Below are 20,960 nucleotides of genomic sequence, written 5' to 3' on the forward strand. Positions count from 1 at the left end.
TTTACTTGCAATTTAAGAATAATGCATTTACATGGGGATTTACTAAAATAATTAAAAGTTATTTTTTATTTAATCAAAATGATTTAGACTTGATGGACTATTATATAATTTTTTTTCATGCTTATTTATGTTGAACTATTTTCTATTAACCTTATAATATCATGAAATTTTATCATAAATTTTGTTTCAATTATTTTTAGTCAATTATGCTAATATTTATAAATTTAATATACCTTTATTTGTATTTTAATTAATTATTAAATTAATTATGAAATAATCACAATTTGATCTTGGTCGAACCTTAAAACCTTGAACCTCTTCTTTTGTCGGTTCTTTAAACGGCCCAGGTCTGAAATGGAGTTGTTACTTATTTAATAACATGAAAAATTAAGAAAATTCCAACTTTAATAAATTTACACAAATTACATTTATACAAAAATTAGAATATTAGAAAATGAGATTGAATCCTAGTTACAATTTAAGCAAAAAGGAAAACTATATACACAAATAATCTAATGAATATCCCTTAACTAGCTAGGGTTTGGAGGCCAAGTTTCGAAATGGTAAAGTATTAGGTAGAGCTAGTTAAGGACATTCATTAGATTATTTTTTTTATATATAATTTTCTTTTTTGCTTATATTGTAAGTAGGATTCAATCTCATTTTTATTACGCTCTTATATATTTTTGTATCAATGTAATTTGTGTAAATTTATTAAAGTCTGGATTTTCTTAATTTTTGAAGTTATGAATTAATTGACAACTCCATTGTAGACCCTTTAATTTAAGGGGATTATATGCAATAGAATAGCCAACACAAATTCACTGCTAGGGAATCCAAATAATTTCAATCATCTCGGGTCGTAGTTTTTACAAAATCAAATACCACGTAAATGATGATAAGCTTTCCACGTACGAAGCAATTGTGTTGTGATTGAATTTAGAGAAAACTATATATATATATATATATATATATATATATATAAAGTACAAGAATAGAGTTTCTCAAAAAAAAAAAAAAAAGTACAAGAATAGGTTTTGGAGGCCAAGTTTCGAAATGGTTAAGTATTAGGTAGCCATCCTGCTCAATCATAAATCATGTGTACAATGCCTAATATAGAATTTTGTACCCTTCTATCACTCAATTAAATCATATACATCTTGTGAAAGAGAAACGTGGAGAATTTGACAAGATCCACATCCACCATTCGACGTAGAAAGGAAAGTAAAGCTAATTAACCAAGATAAACAAGTTGTAATGCTAAATGTCTAAAACAAAATAGAATGAAATTCCGGACCATAAATTAAGCTAGCCATTCTTTTTGTGAACAAACTACCTAAACCTAAAATGCATGAGTATAGTTTAAAAAAAAAAAAAAAAAAAAAAAGAAGAAGAAGAAGAAGAAAGAAGCATGATTATAGTTATAATTTTCAAGAGTTTTGTAACTCAACTGGTTGACACTTTTTAGTATTTTTAAGACATTTAAAGTTCAAATATCTTTTAGTTGTTGTAACCTTCGATTTATATATATATATATATAGAGAGAGAGAGAGAGAGAGAGAGAGAGAGAGAGAGAGAGAGAGAGAGAGAGAGAGAGAGAGAGAGAGAGAGTTGGGTTCAAGTTACACTTGGAGTAACTTTAAACAATATTACACTACTCAATATTTTTTTAATTGAATGTGAATTTTGACAAATCAACCGTTAGATTACATTATCTTCATATATTTTTCATGCTTGCAAAATTTCAAGGTAATTAAAAATTAATAACTGTGTCATTAATTAATTGTTTAAATTCAAGTTTTTGTAGTTTAAAAAAATGCATAAAAAATGAGTTTATGGATCAAATGGTAAATAGTATCCAATTGACATGGAAATTGACATAAATGTTAAGAACATATAAAACATGTGATTCAATGGTGAGATTTTCAAAATTTGAAGTCTATAATAAGTTATTGGGTGATGTTACAACAGGTGTAACTTGAACCCAACCCATATATAGTGAAAGCTCAAATAGTGTAAAACACTATTACTTGTTTAGACCCCCAATTTTAAACAAATGGCTAGATTGCTTTTACCATACTTAACTAAGTGCAGAATAAAAGTAAGTGTAAGCAATAAGGCTGGACCTACTCTATCGCATATGCAAATACAATAAACAATAAATGTAAAGAATAAAAAGAAAGAAAAGAGAGATGCAAATACAAGATAACATTGAGATGTGTTGTCGAAAAAGAAAACTAAAAAACTCTATGTAAAAACCTTTCTGTAGCCCTCTAAGCTGAAATGATCCACTAGTGAATAAGTTGGAGTACAAGATACCAAAAAAACCCTCCAAGCCTAATCTACCTAAAGTACTTGAGCTCTCCAAGCTCTAGCTTCCAACGGGGTTCGCGGAGTCTTATCTTCACTAACTTCCCAGATCCCGCAATATCGCCCGATTGTATCCGCCAAGCCTCACCAGCTTATTTTGGCAAATCTCCAATACTTCCCAAACTCCAGAATACTCTTTACACTATGAATATCTGTGGGTTGTGTTTGGGTACAAATCTTCTCTCAAGGTGTAACAATGGGAGAGGGACAAGAGAAGAGACTACAAGAATTTCTCTCTTAAGGATGTGTAGCTTTCTCTAACAAGGTGGGTGTGCTGTAAAAATCTTTTTAAGATTTTTTTTTCCTCAATAGCCTCTTTACAATTTTGTGCGTAATGAGGTTATATTTAGTATGAGTAAAGGATATAAGAGTCACACTTAAAATTTCAGCTGTCAGTGCATTTTGCGGGTCATCTCGTGAGTTGGCCAAGTCGCAAGATGAGTCGCGAAACACACTGACTCTTCAGCTTCCAACATGTGTTCCTCATGTGACCTTCGCGGGTTGCACCACTCGCAAGATCAACTTCATGAACAATTTTCACCAACTTAATATTAATCCCATTACAATTAAATCTCACAAAATACGAATAAATAAATTAATGAAATTACAACATTTTTTGTCATACAATAAAGCCAACATAAATGTTATATGAAAAATCATAACTTAACATATGTGTGTGTGTGTGTAAAGTAAAATTATAATGCGTGGAATGTGTGATAATGAGAGTACTAAAAATGTAAAACTAAATGTTAATTATGCATAACAATATTAAATTCAAATAATGTTAATTAGCAATGGAATGTGAAAACGTTTTAATTCTACATGGTGTATGAAATTTATTTATACATTAGAACAAATTTGGGTTTCCTTTTTTTCCATTATTTTGTATGGTTCAATATTTAGTACATAATTTCTCTTTAAAAAAATTCTTGAACATAATTTTGGAGCTTAAAGGCAAAGAAAATAGTGTTATTTATGTGAACTATTTTTATATTTTTAAATGAGGACAAATTTTTTTAGGTAATGCATAAAGAAACTCGAAAAGAATTGCACAAAACTTAATTTAAAATTTGATTACTAAAATATCAACTAAATGGATATCGTTTTATCACACATGATTACAAATCTCAAAATTTGAATAAAAACATTCAGTCTATATTTCTATGACGTTTTTTAAAATATTTTTTTCATCTTAAAACATGATAACCAGTAATCAACTCACAAGAATTAAAATCTCTAATTATTTCATCAATGATTTGTTACCTACATAAGCTTACTTGATACAACCAATGATTTATTATAATGTCTACGAAGATCCACAGCTGGGGATGTAGCTCACATGGTAGAGCGCTCGCTTTGCATGCGAGAGGTACGGGGTTCGATACCCCGCATCTCCACCTTCTTCCCTATTCTATATTTGTTTGTCCTTTTTTTTAAGTCTTTTGACGTAACTGAAAACTAACTGTGTGAAACAAATTTAAACGACTACCCCACTTCTGGACTTGGACTTGTTCTTTCCTCTTTCTCTCTAGCTAGTTTTGCATGGAGCTCTCATTTTCTCCTTCGTCTTTTCTTCGAATTCACTACTTATTACCACAGTGCAACACACCCTTTCCCTTTCAGCATACAAAGTTTCCCACTAAGCCCACAACTACCAAATCTCACATTCTCTATTAAGATTAAGAGTCCCTTCACTTTCCCTTTACACTCACACTACTTCCTCAATCCCACAACTCAGAAGGCCTCATTCTATCAGGGTACGTTTCATTTTCTTCAACTAATTTGAATTTTTGTCAATATAAAAAAATAGGGAGTAATGAATGGAAAAATATTCAAAATTTGTTTGTTTGGGTTTGTTTATATTAGAAAAACTGATTGATTGAATTACTTAACTAATTATACTAAGAAGTTATCTTTGCTAGTTAGAGCATTTACATCAATCCGTGTATAATAGAAAAATGTTTGGAGTTTATACAGTTTAGCCTAAAAATAACTTATATCAGTCTATGTATAATTGTGTAAATTTACAAATTTGTTACAATAACTGTGTAAATTTACATTGACACTACTCATTTTACATTTAATTGTTTATTCTTTCTTATGTATAATGAGAATAAATGAAGAGAGTAGATAGTGGTTGTTGTGTGTGAAAAAAGAGAAACAATTAAAAAAATCAAGCAAAATTAATATTTTAATAAAGTGTAGTGTAAAATAGATAATCTAATGTAATGAAAAATGTGTATGTAAAGCAGAAAATTTTGATTTTTATTCTAAAATAGATAGAAATTTATATACAAGCTGATATGAATGTTTTTCTACACAATAGTAGAGCCTAACTAACTATCTAACTGAAAAGATAGAGAATGAACATCTGTTAAGTTAGTTACACTTATGCACACACTTGCACTACACATGTCATTATAACTCTATCATTAATAAGCTTAAACGACTTGTTGTTTGGACCCCCGGTATCACAAAGCTGCATGTCTTTGACTAATTGTTTCAACCGATCAAGATGCTTGTCCTCATTGCTTTGATAGTTTAATTTCTTGAAATTTAGGTGTGTTATACAAATTCCTTCACTTTTGCACTTTGCCCACTTCGTTTTTACTCTAGATAAATGGAAATAAACAGCTCAGGCAGGATAGTACGTACTAGAGAATAATACAATAAGGATATGATTTTTGTTGTATCAAAAATGATAATTTGATTCTACAATGTCATCTATTCAATTTCAGAACTTGATTCGGTTTAATTTAATACATTAATTGTATCCAAGTTGAGTTCATCACAATTACTGAGATTGAATAGATGACATTGTACTGAATGAACTTTCGGATTTTAAAGATGCGTGCTGGAGATTCCTTTAGTCTGCATACCATACGCAGAACAACTCTAGGGTCCATGTAAGTAATTACTATAAGATGACATTTTTTTAACGTGGGTTTGCTCATCTCTTGCTCAACCCATGCCTTAATCTTTATTATTACTTGTGTTTAACCCACGCAATAAGCAGGGTAATTTTATGATTTAGGGTCAGCTTTACAACACTCACCATAAAAATCCTTTGATAAGTTTGGCATTTGTCTTGCATATAAGACATGCAATATAATCAATGGCGAAGTTAGGATTTCAATTCAAGGGAGGCAAGATTTGAAGTCAATATTAAAAATAAAAAAAAACAGAAAAAAAATCTATATTAACCAAAAAAAAAAAACAATAACAACTATAAGTGTCATACAAAAACTAATTAAACATAAACTATATTTAGACATTTAAGTTAATACTATAAAATAAATTGCAGAAATAAATTAATTTGAAAAATATTAAAAGTATAGCAATTTACTTGCAAAGTTGTATACACGTCTCACTATCTTTTCTTGATTGTTTTTGAAACTATAGGTAAAATTCGACTTTCTATTTATTTTTCAAAATAATTAAAATTTTTGTTCATAACATAAACCCACAATTTAAAATTGAAATGTCAAGAAATTGAGGACAAAAAAAAAAATTTTGTAAAATATGGGACTATCAATTGAAATGTCATAAGAAAGACAATAAAATGCATGATTATTATTATTATTATTATTATTATTATTATTATGCAAAGCTTAAGTGATTGATAATTAAAAGCTAACAGCTGACAAATCAAAGCTCTCGGTGTGTGTTATTGTGCCTAAGGGAAATTCTTCCATTTATTTTTGTTGTGTCAGGAAACTTTTTCCCTGTTTTCTGTTTTTTTACCCCTTACACTGTGTCATTGACTTATTGGGCATTAGGTAAGCTTGTCATTTTCCCTTTATTTCAGCAGGGCCAGGTAGCTTTTTTTTTTTCCTGATTTGTGTTCAATTTCTGCATCAAGGAGGGTAAAGCATTTAAAAAAATTCCTAATAGTAGTACATATGGAATATTTTAGGAGGAGTCAAGGGGGGCACTTGCCCCCTCTCGCCCCCCCCTTGGCTCCGCCTCTGAATATAATACCCTATATCTGTTGTTGTCATTAAAAGTCTTGACTTTGCATGTTATCAATATGTCCTGTAATATAAAAGAAATTTTTATAAAGAAAAGTAAAGGTTATTATTATAAACACTTATCAATTATGGTAAATTTAAGTTGTATAAGTACAATTGATACCTTTGTCTCTGAGTTCCATTCCAAGTCTTCTATTTTAGCAAAATGTTTACCTTTATAAATTTTCACAATAGCTTAAGCAACTATTACAATGAATGACCCTTTATATTCTTTGTAGAAATCATAATCTGTCTGATCTGCCTTTATGCTTTTACAAAAACATGTGGAAAGAAAAAGGTATATAGAATGTATGAGGTTCTAGAAACTGAATTTCATTACTGTCTGTATACCAGCTTAACAATTATTATTATCTAAATTAAAATCCAGAAATGCTTGTTGTGTTTAAATAAATGAACAGTAAAAACACTTTTGAACTTTTTTTAACACCAAACTCAATTTTAGCTATTTAATTTAATATTCCCATTCATATTGGAGTGGAATAATGAAGTCACAAAATAGAGTATATATGCTTGGACAATAAAAAAATAAACTGAACATTATCTTGATGAAGGAATTGAAGAAAAAACACAACCATAAAATTCCATATCCAATCATTTTGACTAGAAGCCAACTTATTTAGAACTACCACCTAAAAATTAAAGAATTAAGATACCTACTTTGGCATTATAGGGTATCTTAATAATTTCAATATCATTGGAGTCCTAAATTTGCTCACAACTACAAAATGATGTAAAAAATATTTTACAATGTACTGACATGCGTTGTGGAGGAAGGAAACCTATAGTAAATAAAAATGACCCACAATCCAAAGATGTGTGATCGTAGCTAGAAAAAATAAGTACCAAAATAGTTCTCATCATAGTCAAACTCTCTTTAAAATGTTGATTTTTAATTGGAAATCTTAAAAATTATATGTTAGCAATATTATTAACCACTCTTCAATTGGAATATCTGATCCACATATAAGGAAAAATGTACAATAGAGAAAACTTTGAAATTAGAGATTATAAATAAAATTGGACAGATAATAGTTAACATTGCTTTAACAATTCAGTAGGGTTCAGTCAGTGTTCATGCTTTGCTTCATTTAAACATCTACAATAATAATAATCTCTAAGAAAATGCATCAATTAACCTTTTTTTAACCACAGTAATAAAAATATGTACAATCTGCAAATCTCAACAATAATAGAGGATTTAAAGGTTCTCTATGACCAAATAGAATAACATCCTAAAACAATAACTAAATATATCCTTCTATGTCACTCTTGTAGACAACATCATCCCATATAGCATCTTGCCAAAGACAACATGGCATTCCATCAAAAGAAAAAAAAAGAGAAAAAAAAAGACAACATGTCATTCTATCCAACCTTTTGAAGGAAACAAAAAGCAAGCATGTAAGGAAAGAAAAAAAAAAAAATCCAAGTTATAAAAAATGTGCACTAAACAGACGGTGCAAATTACCATTGTTCAAATACATTTTAAAAATAATATAAAAAATCCTCCACATGTTGCTAATTCAGCATGTGGACACTCAAATTCATGTAATGAGTCTACCCATACCTAAATATTAAAAAAAGTATCTTGATCTACCTTAATCAATAAAATCTTCAAATTAGCACTTGAATCAAACCAATCACTTACAAAACAACAACTTTGAGTACAACACTACTTATTTAATAGGAAAAACAACAGCCTAAGCCTATATGCAAAAATTAGTGAAATTAAGATGGATGCACAGAGTTCCAAAATAACTCAACAAAACAAAGTATTCAACAGTATGAAAAATAGAGACTAACAATTAAATAGATACTAATATAAGATACCCGAACTTGTAATAAATAATCTGCTACTATCGCAACTCAAATCTTACAAACACAGGTAGGGGAAAATGCCAGATATCACAAACCATATATAAGAGTTCAATTTGAAATTGAAAGTTTCATTCACAAAATTATCACAAATAGCAATTGAAATCGCTCATAATCAAGAAAATGTAATCTTTGAGGTAGACTGAAATGTAAAGCCTAAAAAAAGAATTTTTATATTTTAAAAATTAACCAAAGAGAACTATAACAATCTAATTTTGCTGAAAAATGTCCCAAATACATCAATCAACAAAATGTAATCCAAAATATGAGATAAATAGAGGGATAGTCAAGCCATCCTAACCTGTTAGTTTTATCCAGCAACATTTCTTAAAAACACCTGGTGAACGTTATAAATCTGTCTAAACAGAAGGAAAGACAATTTTTATTTTTTTATTTTAAATATAGGGGAAAAGGTGAAAGAGAGTCAACAAAAGAATTCATGGAATGCATTTTTTTTCATTTGTAGAAAAAACTGTCTAAAATATGCAAAAACAGAGGCAATTAAAAGACAAATACATAATGGACAAAATCTATACAAAGTATGAGATAAACAAAGGAAAAATTAGGTTTTCCTAACCTATCAGTTTGTTCCAGCAACTCTTCTTGCAAAAAATTACTCAAGTTTTGTACTTGACAGAGAATTGCAGCAAATCTGAATTTCAACAAAATGACATGGTAAGAAGGTTTTTTTAAAATTACAATAACATAGTGTCTAACAATCTGTTGGTTATTAATTAATTTATTTATTTTTCAAAAACAAAGTAATTAATCCCAAAAACCATAATTTCACTTAGAAAAAAAATTTGTAAATTACTATACACTTCAAACTTTCAGATTTTAAACCATCCAAGTATTAAAATCAAGTGCAAAATCCCTAATGTTACTGAAACTTAAAACCAGAAATAATAATTTCAGACCAAAACATCCATAGAAAGAGAATAAACCTATCACTATACTCTCTAAACTTTCAGATTTAAAACGGTTTTAAACTAAAAACATATACATATTGGAGATTTAATATGCTAATTCAAAAAGGAAAAGCAATGGTGAGAAGTTTCAGAAAACCAAAACAGTATTTGAAGAAGAAAAGAGTATGCTGACCCTTGGAAAAATAATGTTGCAGAGGCTTGCTCTAGAACCTGGACCTGAGGCTCAGGAGGATAGCCTCTTATACCTATGTTCTAAATTGTTTTAGTTTCACAAGGTTTTGGTTCCCTTTTCTTGTTCCTTTTATTTTGTTTCTTTTTCCCTTTGTCGATCAAACTCTGAGCATGTTACACCCTAGGAAAAACATGTTAAGAATATAACTTAATTCCTGAACTTGTGAGAGACGAAAAAGAGAAAGAAATTATTCAAAGAGAAAACAATCACATGACACAAGATGTGTTTGATAATTTGTCTAAATTCACAGAATTGCTGCATTTTTTACAAGAGTGACCGGCCATATAGTGAACCCTAATCTAAAACTACAAATAAATATTATATACCCCAAAACAACTGGGCCAAACCCTAGTCTCATAGAATCTTTTATTTAAAATTGTCACACTTATAAGTAAAGTTGGGTCACAAACTGGATCAAACACAAATAAAGCTCCACATAACCCAACTGTACAAGAAGTTCCTTTAATGTATAATAGGGGCAGTAAGATAATGATGGGCCAGTGTTTGGAATTTGGACAGAGTTCAGATGTGCATTATATCTTGTGGGTATGAATGCGCTTGAATATGCTGTCATTTTCCTATTCCTAAGCAACTGGCAATCAACTTCGGCGAATTTTTTCAAATGTAATGTACAAAATGTTACTCTATAAACACTTTCTTATTTCATTACCCATTAGAAAAGAAAATACACTTTGATATCTTAACAGTGATTTTGGCTTTATGATTTCAATATAGGACCTACATACATAATTTTTGTTTTTTTGACAAGTACATACATCATAAAGAATTAAAATGGGTCCCTTCTCTTCTAAGATTGAAGAGCAGCACATCCTGCAGAACCTCTTCAATTCTCATTCCACCCCACCATAATCTACAAAAAAAATGTGGAAAACAATGGCATATAAAAGAATGCAAAAGAATCCCTATATCCTCTTCTTTTTTCTTTTTTCTTTTTAATAAGTATTATATCCTCTTCTCTACCCCAGTATTATATATAAAATCCATTATGGATTGTGATTTCATCTATATTTATATTTAGTGATATCTATAAAGTTGTTTGAGACAGTGTTACTTGCTTTGGAGCAAGGGAACTTCTGCCTGCGGTTGTCTCTCTAAGCAAAGAAAATGGAGTAGCATCCACTGTGCTGAAGCGAGAAAAGCTCCGGGGTGATGCATTAGCACTTCTTGATTTTGGAGACAAGTTGGATTGCTCTAGAACCCGGGCCTGAAGCTCAGAAGGATAATCTCTCATGCAACCAATTCGTGGCCCCACACCAGTTGCCCATTTACTGGATAATTGTTTAGCCCACTGATATGACTTCATTCCTTTATATGAATCTATCCTTTGCAGCATTTTTTCTTTTGGAATTGGCTGCTCATCATCTTCTTCTTGATATCCATCAAACAAGTTCATTTTCGGAACCATGAAATCTTCCTCAGATAAAAGTGATTCTTCTGCTGTTTCATATCCATTTGCTGAAAACAAATTTGGAGGGTCAGTGTGGCAACTTGGTCTAATTTTTTCCCTCTTAAAACTGTCAAATTCATCATGTTGGTTTGGTATTTTAAGTCTGGTCATTTTTGGGTATAATTCTCATGACAATCTTGGCATGGATGGTGTGGGATGTTCTGCAGCATTAGAATCCTGGTCTCTGGAATCATTGCACTCTGGAGCTGACAAATTTTTACTCATTGATTCAGTATCCTGAGATAAAACTGCTTCTGTTGGATTGCTTCGAAGGCATATGTCGCTGCCCTTTTTATAAAGGGCTTCTTCTTCTTCTTCTTCTTCTTTACCTGGGCTTTTTCTGTTGCCTAAAAAGAGTGGTGCATTAGTGACTTGCCTTCATGGTGAATCAAAATCTGATATGAACTGAGGCAAATATAGTCCATGTGTGCAATGACAAAGAGAAGGTTTTATAAAAGTGCACATCTTCCATGATATGTCAATTGTCACCACTTTTTGCAGTTCCAATATTTGCAGAAAGAAGGATTTATATCTGTTGTGGCCAGCCACTAAAATGAGATTGTACAGGGTTAACTTTAAAAAACTATGAGAACAAAGTTTGCGTGCTCTACCTTTACATTAGTGAGATCTACGTGGTGTTTTTTAAGGAACGACATGAGTTCCTGAAAATTTCCTTCTGTCGGTCGATAATGCCCACTGTGAGGCCAAACTGCCTAATTGAGTTGACAGAAATCGTGTTAGTACATCAAAAAAATTTCATATGAAGTAAAAGAAACCAATTAATAAAGCCAGCTCTTAAAATCCCCAAATATTTTCTTTTATACCTTCAAGATGCCATCTTCCACTACTAATCTTCCCGCAGACAATGTGGCTCCACCTGCCAAGAAACTTGAATGTTGAAATGTGTCTTTGTTCTTCAGCCCAATGTATAAGGTCTTGGATGTACTAAGGACAAAGATCCACTTAGCATCTTTGGGTTCTCCTTCTGTATGAAGGTATTCACCACTCTGCTTGTAGACAAGTTTCCCATCTTGCACCACAACTTCATAAGCCTTCCTTTCTGCCTGCAAAATGAAGCATTTATCAGTAATACTAATTCTAACTCTACTTTCTAGGGACCATAAGGGGACATGAGGCTCCCCGGACCAAGATATTTAATGCATTGCTGCTGAAGCTTCGATGAAGGACATCTCTCATGATTGACTTCTTTTCCTTCTCCCACGTCAAGGTTGAAAATAAATCTCATTGGAAAGCAAAATTCAATCTGAAGGATTTGCTTTTGGTCCCAAGTAATCCTACCAGTAGAAGAAGGGCTGTTTACTCTCACAGTGGAGCCATTTCACATAATAAAATTGAAGATTATGGCCATAGTGATGGCAGGGATCAATCTGTTTAGGAGAATAACAAGATTGAAAACAGGCCACAAATAAAACTAGTAGTTTTGTCCAAAGATTTACCTTAAGCATGAGACTTACTGCCTCAAGCCAATGTTGTAAAGCAAGTTTCGTAACATTTCCAACCTTACATAAGCCTTTTCCCACCTGCCAAAAAAAAATCAGCAATTTAGAACCATTTATAACTGAGAAATATTTTTTAACCATGCACCAAATTGTTTAAAACTTACCTTAGCAGCTCTAGTTCTTGCCCTTGACCAGCGTGAAACAGCTATCTCTGGTTTACCGATGTCAAAGAATGATATAAAGCTTCGCTTCAGTTCTGCAAAATCTAGTAATTTCTACCTATAATGTGAATTGCAGGAAGCTTTTATATTGTTTGGACAGATGGAAACAACACCATTTCATTTGGTTTTAGTTAACATTTGAAATGGAAGGGGTGAGTTCAATTTTATAAAATCATTCTTGTAAAGAAAGATTACACAGCATGCATGAGTGTAAAGGAATGCACATAAAAACCTATACAAACCAGCTTTGTTCCACAAGAACTCCACAATCTGCCAGCCGTCTCCTTGTTCGTAAACTCTAGTCTTAGAGCTCACACATCTTCCAAACACATCATTTTCCAAACACTCCCTCCCTTTAAAGCTAAGTGATCCTTCCAATATCATCTTTCTTGAATCATATGATTTCAACTTAGTGGAATCTGAACCACAGATGTTGAAAACGACTGATTGTAATATGTTCCTCACTACTGAACTAACTGATCTTACAAGTATAGCTTCATAGCTACTAACCAAATCATCAAAGTCAGCAAGTGGGCTAGAAAAGGCTATTAAGAGTTTGAAGAAGGGAAGCATGGAAGAATATGTTTATTTAATACTATGAATGCCTTATAATTAGAGAAAGTTATACCATTTGATTACGTTAATTCAGAATTACAATATAACAGTCTCCACTTGAAAAACTAAATTTAGACCCCTACATGATTAACACTGCAGAATTATCAGATATAAAGGACAAACACATCGGTTAAACCAACCCACACATTATATTCTACCACAGTTATGATAAACCAAATCAGTTAAAGCACTAAAGAATAACGAAGTAGAAAACCAAAGGAGAACCTCTTCAATGGAAAAATACTCCGAGGACACAAACAAAGCCATAGAAAATTCACTATTAAAGGAACAATTACGAATAGTCACAACTCAAAACTTTTGTACCCTAGACCCTCTATGTAGCCTCAGCAAATGCTCCACTGGCTTTACTACAGCAGTATACCTCTGGAATCCTTCTATAGTGATTTCCGCCACAAATTCCTCGTTCGCATAAATCAAAACCTCTAGCACTCCAAGGAACCTCCCTGAAAGTTTGGAACAGTGAACTTCACTGGAAAGCTAGCTATGTGGTTTCAATCTTTAAAACACTCTTTTCGAATCAAAAGATGTTTGGGCAAATAAAATATATTTTTCTATGAAGGACAAGGCATGGATTTTTGATGGTCTTGATTACAACATGGGGATGCAAAAGCAAGGGCAAAGATCCTGAACAAAATAAATCAAAAGAGATAGGACATATCTTTTTTGGCTCAAGTGGGCTCTCTTTGTGGTTCAAAGAAGCAAGAACAAATGGCTGAATGCCTACTAGACTTATTGCCTGGGCAAGTAATGCATGTAAGATTGTGCACGGATTGCTCAGCATGCTGAAGAAATTATGTAGCAGTATCTGACAAGCTCGCTTGAGTGGCCTTATATTCTCGCTTGAGTGGGCTTCTGCTCTCACTCGAGCAAGATTCTTCATACAGCACATCACACGCAGTTTCAGGGGTTCTTTCTTCAAAATTTGACATAGGATTACAACCTTTACTTACATTTCATTATTGACAGATATTTGTCAATCTACATCTAACACCACTAAATAAACCCTCTCTAATTGTATAAAACAACAGTGTCTTCTATATAAGAAAATTCCGAATTCTAACAGAGTGGTTCATTTCAAAGATCGATGACATTTCTGAATAGACCTAGATTAAAAAGCTTGGCAAATAAACTTCAAAGTTTTTCAGTTGGGTTTTGATAGTGTTATTTATGATTTTTGTTTCCTTCAAACGTTTTTACCTTCCATCTTGCTCTTACAAGGAGAAGAAGTGTCATTAAAATTAGAGCTTGTTGGCAAACAAAAAAAGAAAAAAGAAAAAAATTACAACCACAATATCAGCCAACCAAAACAAAAGCTAATTCGTAAAGCAAGTGATTTCCAAGCTATAATAAAAAGCTGAGTTCCAAATTCCACACCTTGAGAAAAAAGGAATATTAATCTCTCCAAACAGAACCCACATAAACCCCCATTAGGCACATAATTTTGACATGTGTAAACAAGCCAAATAAACAATCCCACAAAGCCAAAGAAGAAACCAAGTATCTAAACTTAACACGAATCACAATAGAAAACACAATCAATAATATTAAATAAAAAAAAATCAAATATTGGGGAACGTACTCTTGGAGTTGGATTGAATTGCTCCTCCACATACAGTGCATCTGAAACCACCATTGGCCGTTGCTATTAGCAAATTGGCATACTCCACTATCACCACCAAACAATAATTTTGAAACCCATCATCCCCCATTCCCTATGCCAACACCAACCCTACATTCTGTTTTCGCAACTCTCTCTCTCTCTCTCGCTCTCTCTCTCTCTCTCTGCTCTACTGTATTGTGATTGAAGTAAAAAATAAATAAAATTAATATTTGTATTAACAAAAAAATGGCACGTATGGTTTGAGTAATAAATGTAAAAGTGAGGGTAAAATGGGGAGAATAAATAAATGTTTTGGTTCGAAATAGTAAAACGACTAGCCGTTAGTTTCAGGGATTGGATTTCTTGAATTGCTTTCCATTCTCTTTCACAACAAGAAACCACCTCTCTCATAAATGATAAAAGAATAAAAAAGATTCGAAATAAATACAAACTAACTTAAAAATCTCTGTGTTTATGGGTTGTAAATGATAAGTAAAAATCCCTCTGTTTTGTTCACTCCGACTCAGAGTCGGATAGACTTGCATTTAATACTAACATTCAAACGTAACAAATTAAAATTGTAAAATTATCATCTTCATTACTTCATGAAGTAAGTACAAAGAATTCAAAAATCATATACAAAAAGAATCATCATCAACATGTAGATCATCAATGACGGTGATAGCACTTGGATTTCTTGGAAAAATTAATCTCTGGCTCAGGCTTAGGGATGTCTCTCAAATCCACCAATTGAATCTTTCTTTTAGCCTTTTGAACTTGCTGGTATCCAAGTTGCAGCTTTCTTTTTGATGCTTCAAGTTTCCTCTCCAATGACTTCTTCTTCTCCTCTTCCTCCTTTTGTGCTTTCCTTCGCCGCCATGCAGCCAAATTAATCTTGACCACAATCCTCTCTTTCTTTTCACCATTGTCAGCACTATTACTGGCAGCAGAAGACAACGTTGAGATCGCTTCCTTCTTGTTGCCATCATCTTGCTGCTTTGAAGGAAACCCAGAAGCAGAAGCCGAAGCAGAAGCAGAAGAGAGAGCCCTCTTCAAACCCATTCGAGGGTTAGCATCTAAACCCATAGCCACACGAGTACTTGCATCTAAACCCAAAAGCATAGCCATAGCCATGACTACTGAAATCTTCAAGAGAGAGATTTTTTTGCGTACTGAAGTCTTCAAGAGAAAGTATTTTTGCGTTTAGTTTTTTCTTGCCTAAGTGGGATATATATATTATATACATCACTCTCCGAATCCCATACGGAAGCGGAGAGACTCTCACTCTCTGTTTTGTTATCACCGACTCAGGGGAATACTTTCATCCCACGCAAACGCAACCCCAACAACTAGCCGTTACTATTTCAATCTCTTTATTTAGTTTCCATTCTCCTTTCCAACTCTCCAACTACAAGAACTGAATTTAATTTCATTCAAGCATAGAAAAGGATTTCTTCTATACCCAGTAAAACTCTAGTAAAATTAAACTCCTTCAATAATTTCTAGTAAAATAATTGATTTCATAATAGGAATGAAGGCCTTGAAATATTATGCATTACAAGAATTAATAAAAGCTTTACACTTTTTGAATTACATGATAGTAATGTACGGTGTACCTGCTTGCTGCAAGGGCAATACAGATTTGAATGAATTGACCAAAAAGAAAAACAGAGAGAAATTTCCAATTGAATAATCATCTTGAAATACTCCTATCTCTCAAATTGTTGGAGAGCTTCACATGGGCCGTGGGATCTTTCTTCTTCTTTTTCTTGAAATGTTTAGAGGCAGCTTTCAACGTCTTAGTCCAAGCCTGTAATGAACATTGTAAAATAAATTGCACTCAATAGAGACAAAGTTTTCCTGCAATTTTTTTTTTTCTCTCAAAAGGGCTTAGTCATTTCAGGTTAATTATCTCAAAATTTCAGATTAAAAAAATATAGAAATAAAGAAAATAAAATAATAGAAATTCCCTAGAAAGAAATAGGAATAGAAATACCTTTGTGGTGTGTGGGAAACAAGTAAAAGTGGGCTTTAGAGGAGTTGGGGAGAACTCAGAAGCCTTGGTTTTGTTCTTGTGCATGTGCTTCATCTTCAAAACATTAAGATTAAGATTGATGTTGAGCTTCTTCTTGATGTTGTAAGTGACTTTCTTCAACTTGGTTTTTTTGCTCAACACCATAGCACCACCACCAAATGAGATCTTTCTATTTGTGGGTGTCATGAAATCTAAATCTTCAAAATCAGAATCCAAGTCCATGGCACTGTAAGCCCGAGGGACCAAAGGGGACCATATTGAGCTCTGCGTGTAGTCGAAGTCGAAAGCCGATGACTTGTCAGGGAATTTGCAGAGAAGCTCTTTTGACATCAATGGTTCTAAGTAGTACACCACTTTTGTAGTGCCCATAACAAGCCTATCTGTCTCTTCTTCTTCTTCTTCTACTTTGGACATAGACATATCTAAGAGAGATCTTGTTCTGAATCTTCTATATAAGATACTCTCTACAGAAACTGTTGTGATCTTTTTTTGCTTTTTTTTTGTTTTTTTTTTTTGTTTTGTTTTGTGTGTGTGTGTGTTTGTGTGTGTGGAATTTGGACCGTTTGGGACTTGTGTTTAAAGCAAACGTGAGGAAGAAAGAACAAAAGGTTGTTTTGGAAAGTTACCGTTACATTTTCAATTTTAAATGTGATGTGTCAGCTTTGTCCCTTGTTTCTTAACCTTTTTCTCGATTTTGCTCTCCATTTTTTTTTCTCTCATTTTGGTCCATGGAGTGAGTGATATAGGTGTCATGTCACGTGTGCCATACCCACAATAGTTTAAAACAATGAATAATCTAACAAAAAGTGACCATAAGAATTATTAAAAAAAAAGAGTGACCATAGGAGAATCTTAGGAACATGCAATCAATTTTTGCTACAACCAAATAAAATAAAAAATAAAACATTTACAATGATTTGCTGCTTGTGAATTTGTATTAAATAATAATACTTGAAATATGTGATGAAATTGTGAAAGTCTAATTTCCTAAATAAATAATCTAAATAAAAAAAAATAAAGCATTTACAATGATTTGCAGATAGAGGATGTTGTCATTCACTCACTCCTATTTGGACTCTCTATAAGGCATAAGGTGACTAACTTGAGCCCCATATTCAAGGGATAGTAAAATTCTAATTTTACCTCAATAGAGGTCTTACAGATATCCAAACACAATTTTAGGAAAATATATGAAATCATAAGTTTATAGTCAAAGTTTCAATAATTTGTTAAAATTTAAGAGTTTTTAAAATGACGTTACGCCTAACCAATAATAATAAGAAGTTCATGTGACCACGTGACTTGATATATTAATAAGACTATTGATCACATGACCTACTATATCCATAAGGCAACTTGATTTGATATATCAATGTCATGTTGGGTGGAGATACATTAAATGACAAAATTTGAAAAGTTGAATCAATTTCTTCTAATTTATTTACATCATTCACACTAAACAACAAAAGCTTGAAAAGTTGAATTCAACATTTAGTTTCCTTCTCATTTATTTGATATCATTCACATCGAGTGGACAAAACAATAAAATTTTTATATAAAAAAAAACCTTAATAAAAAGAAGACAGAGAAATATAGATGCGATATCGGTTCAGTACTGATCTACCAGCTAGAATGGCCTATTTTCACCATTAAGTCTAATATATAGAATGGTACTATTTGAATGTGTTTTTGTATTGATGGAATGACTGGTAGGATAATTACTAAATATATTGGATGATTCGGTACTTTTATTAACTTCTTTGATCAAACCTTCATGGTCGAATATAATTTATGGGTTTGATCTATGTTATTTGTTTGTTTATGGGTTCGGTAATTGCAAATGATAACGGCTTTGTCTTTTTGGCCAACAACTCTATTTTTAAGAATCATCTGGTGGTTTCAAGCGACGGTGCAAATGTTAGTTTGGGTGGTTTGTGTGATGATGGTGTCTGTGTCTCTTTGGCTGAAATGGGTAGAGAAATGGAGTAGAGAAAAGAGAGAGAAAAATTATTACTAAAATTTAGTAGAGATAAAGATTAAAGCTAATTTAGGTGTTTATTTGTTAATATAACAAAAATGGAGTTTTTTTAATGTTAATTTAGTTAAAATTGTGTGAATGCTTTAAATCAACAAATATGTAATAAATCCCTTAATCACCTTCCTCCTCTTGTACCTTAATTTCCAAACCATTAAAGCCTCAATTCCTCTCTCCCATCCCTACTATTCCCTTTTACTACCCTTAATGGAATGTTGGAGTATTTGGCTATCATTTTAGTAAGTCTCACTAACAAAGAGGTGAGTATCAAGCTCAAAATCTTATTAGAAGTAGAACAAAGTAAGAGGTTTAAGATAATGGGGAAGGTTACTTCAAATAAATAGATGAATAAAAAGAAAGTAAAGGTGATTACACAAAAATATTGAAACCTCACAGCATAAACAAAGGTCTCAACCTTGGGTGGAAATATATGCATTTTCCTTTGTCATCTCAACAAAGAAACAACTACCATTGCCGTTGTCTTCACCTTCATCTTCTCTCATGAGCTCACCTTCAACTTGATTCAAGCAATCATGGTGGGGAAAAATCAACGATTGAAACCAAGCTTGAACGGCTTGATTATGGCAATCCTGAACTCGTCTCCCTCTAAACCGTCTTCTCAATCTATCAAAAACATACTATCTTGTTTGGTTTCCTTTTGTTTGATTATGCAGACTTCTGAGAGAACATTAGATGCCCCTGACATAGTGGATGATTACTATCTCAATTTACTAGATTGGGGAAGCATCAATGTTCTTGCAATTGCTCTTGGAAATATAGTTTATCTCTGGGATGGTTCAAATGGCTCTACTTCAGAACTTGTCACTATTGATGATGAAGATGGCCCTGTCACAAGTGTTAACTGGGCTGCTAATGGCCAGCACATTGCCATTGGCTTGAACAATTCTGAAATACAGTTATGGGATTCAACAGCTGATCGATAGGTTCCTTGATTCATCATTTATCCTCTTTATTTTTTTTATTCTATTTTATAAATTTTTGCTAATACTTTTTGGCTACTATAAATATTCTTTCTACAGCTAAGAACTCTGAGAGGTGGCCACAGATTGAGAGTTGGATCACTAGCATGGAACAATCACATCCTTACCACCAGAGGAATGGACGGTTTGATCATTAACAATGATGTAAGAGTTAGATCACATATTATCGAAACCTATAAAGGTCACGAGCAAGAGGTTTGCAGGCTTAAATGGTCACCTTCTGGCCGGCAATTGGCAAGTGGAGGCAATGATAATCACCTATTCATATGGGACAGATCAATGGAATCTTCAAATGCAGTGACGCAATGGCTTCATAGACTTGAAGAGCACACATCTACAGTGAAAGTTCTTGCTTGGTGTCCTTTCCAGAGCAATTTGCTAGCTTCTGGTGGAGGTGGAGATGATAGGTGCATAAAGTTTTGGAATGCTCATATTGGTGCATGCTTGAATTCTGTGGACACTAGCTCTTAGGTGTGTACTTTATTGTGGAACAAGAATGTGAGAGAGTTGCTTAGCTCTCTCGGGTTCTCAGAACCAGCTTACTCTTTGGAAATACCCATCAATGGTGAAGATGGCAGAGCTCACTGGTCATACTTCTAGAGTTCTTTTCATGGCTCAGGTATTATATGAACTCAACATGAATATTTTTTTAATCACCCTAAAAATTTTGATCTTTCTTCATGGATTGATATGTTTTCACCTTAATATAAACCTTTTGTAGAACCCAGATGGTTGCACAGTGGCAACAGCAGCAGCAGATGAAACACTTAAATTTTGGAATGTCTTTGGGGTCCCACAAATGGAAAAACCTACTCCAAAAGCAAACCCTGAGCCCTTTTCCCATGTAACTCCTATTAGATATCCAAATTGTCTCTGAAAACTCTAATTGGATATTCCCTATGTGCAAAGCTGATAAGGGAGCAGCTGCAGTCGAGAGAATTGCAAAGCAAAGAGATACTGCAACATCAGATGATTCAGAGGACTCTCTGGAATCGATAGTTAAAGCTAATGTAATGTCTCTCTGAAAACTCTAATTGGATATACGCCATGTGCATACATCAGTTATT

At 32.7% G+C, this 20,960-nt stretch overlaps 3 protein-coding genes, 1 non-coding gene and 1 pseudogene across 8 annotated transcripts in view; 2 read left to right on the top strand and 3 right to left on the bottom strand.

Moving 5' to 3' along the window:
• Window positions 1–11,016, bottom strand: part of LOC142608932 (IQ domain-containing protein IQM1-like) — a 25,184-nt gene extending 14,168 nt beyond the window's left edge. The window contains exon 1 of the mRNA XM_075780587.1: window positions 10,502–11,016. Coding sequence (XP_075636702.1) covers window positions 10,502–11,016 — 515 coding nt within the window. The remainder of the gene's footprint in view (window positions 1–10,501) is intronic.
• On the top strand, window positions 3,695–3,767 carry TRNAA-UGC (transfer RNA alanine (anticodon UGC)). Its single transcript has one exon. It is a non-coding gene; the product is annotated as a tRNA-Ala (tRNA).
• Window positions 10,144–15,025, bottom strand: LOC142609524 (IQ domain-containing protein IQM6-like). Of its 5 annotated transcripts, none has more exons than XM_075781125.1 (6): window positions 14,802–15,025; window positions 12,530–13,005; window positions 12,363–12,446; window positions 11,730–11,969; window positions 11,517–11,618; window positions 10,144–11,252 (listed from the first exon to the last, which is right to left on the bottom strand). In XM_075781125.1, exons 3-6 carry the CDS (start codon window positions 12,369–12,371, stop codon window positions 11,127–11,129), a joined length of 477 nt encoding a protein of 158 aa, XP_075637240.1. In that variant the 5' UTR covers window positions 12,372–12,446; window positions 12,530–13,005; window positions 14,802–15,025; the 3' UTR covers window positions 10,144–11,126. The 5 variants fall into 5 exon arrangements, with proteins under 5 accessions (XP_075637240.1, XP_075637236.1, XP_075637239.1 ...); XM_075781121.1 differs by having other exon boundaries at window positions 12,052–12,446; window positions 14,802–15,016; XM_075781124.1 differs by having other exon boundaries at window positions 12,052–12,446; window positions 12,530–12,644; window positions 14,802–15,001.
• A 1,296-nt stretch (window positions 15,026–16,321) lies between these two features.
• On the bottom strand, window positions 16,322–17,403 carry LOC142610129 (uncharacterized). Its single transcript, XM_075781856.1, has 2 exons — window positions 16,819–17,403; window positions 16,322–16,632 (listed from the first exon to the last, which is right to left on the bottom strand). Exons 1-2 carry the CDS (start codon window positions 17,275–17,277, stop codon window positions 16,516–16,518), a joined length of 576 nt encoding a protein of 191 aa, XP_075637971.1. The 5' UTR covers window positions 17,278–17,403; the 3' UTR covers window positions 16,322–16,515.
• Window positions 17,404–19,425: 2,022 nt separating this feature from the next.
• LOC142608933 (cell division cycle 20.2, cofactor of APC complex-like) lies at window positions 19,426–20,770 on the top strand (annotated as a pseudogene).
• The last annotated feature ends 190 nt before the right edge of the window (window positions 20,771–20,960 follow it).

This window comes from Castanea sativa, chromosome 9, assembly GCF_040712315.1.
Source record: "Castanea sativa cultivar Marrone di Chiusa Pesio chromosome 9, ASM4071231v1".
NCBI classification, from domain to species: domain Eukaryota; kingdom Viridiplantae; phylum Streptophyta; class Magnoliopsida; order Fagales; family Fagaceae; genus Castanea; species Castanea sativa.

What these genes read in the sequence shown, in the direction of transcription:
- LOC142609524 (XM_075781121.1), bottom strand. Translation starts at nt 12,102, where the DNA reads ATGAGAGATGTCCTTCATCGAAGCTTCAGCAGCAATGCATTAAATATC. An exon ending in TGGAAGATGGCATCTTGAAG is followed by an intron (nt 11,619 to 11,729) that starts GTATAAAAGAAA and finishes CAACTCAATTAG; the next exon opens with GCAGTTTGGCCTCACAGTGG. An exon ending in TAGATCTCACTAATGTAAAG is followed by an intron (nt 11,253 to 11,516) that starts GTAGAGCACGCA and finishes CACTCTTTTTAG; the next exon opens with GCAACAGAAAAAGCCCAGGT.
- LOC142610129 (XM_075781856.1), bottom strand. Translation starts at nt 17,277, where the DNA reads ATGTCTATGTCCAAAGTAGAAGAAGAAGAAGAAGAGACAGATAGGCTT. An exon ending in GTTTCCCACACACCACAAAG is followed by an intron (nt 16,633 to 16,818) that starts GTATTTCTATTC and finishes TGTTCATTACAG; the next exon opens with GCTTGGACTAAGACGTTGAA.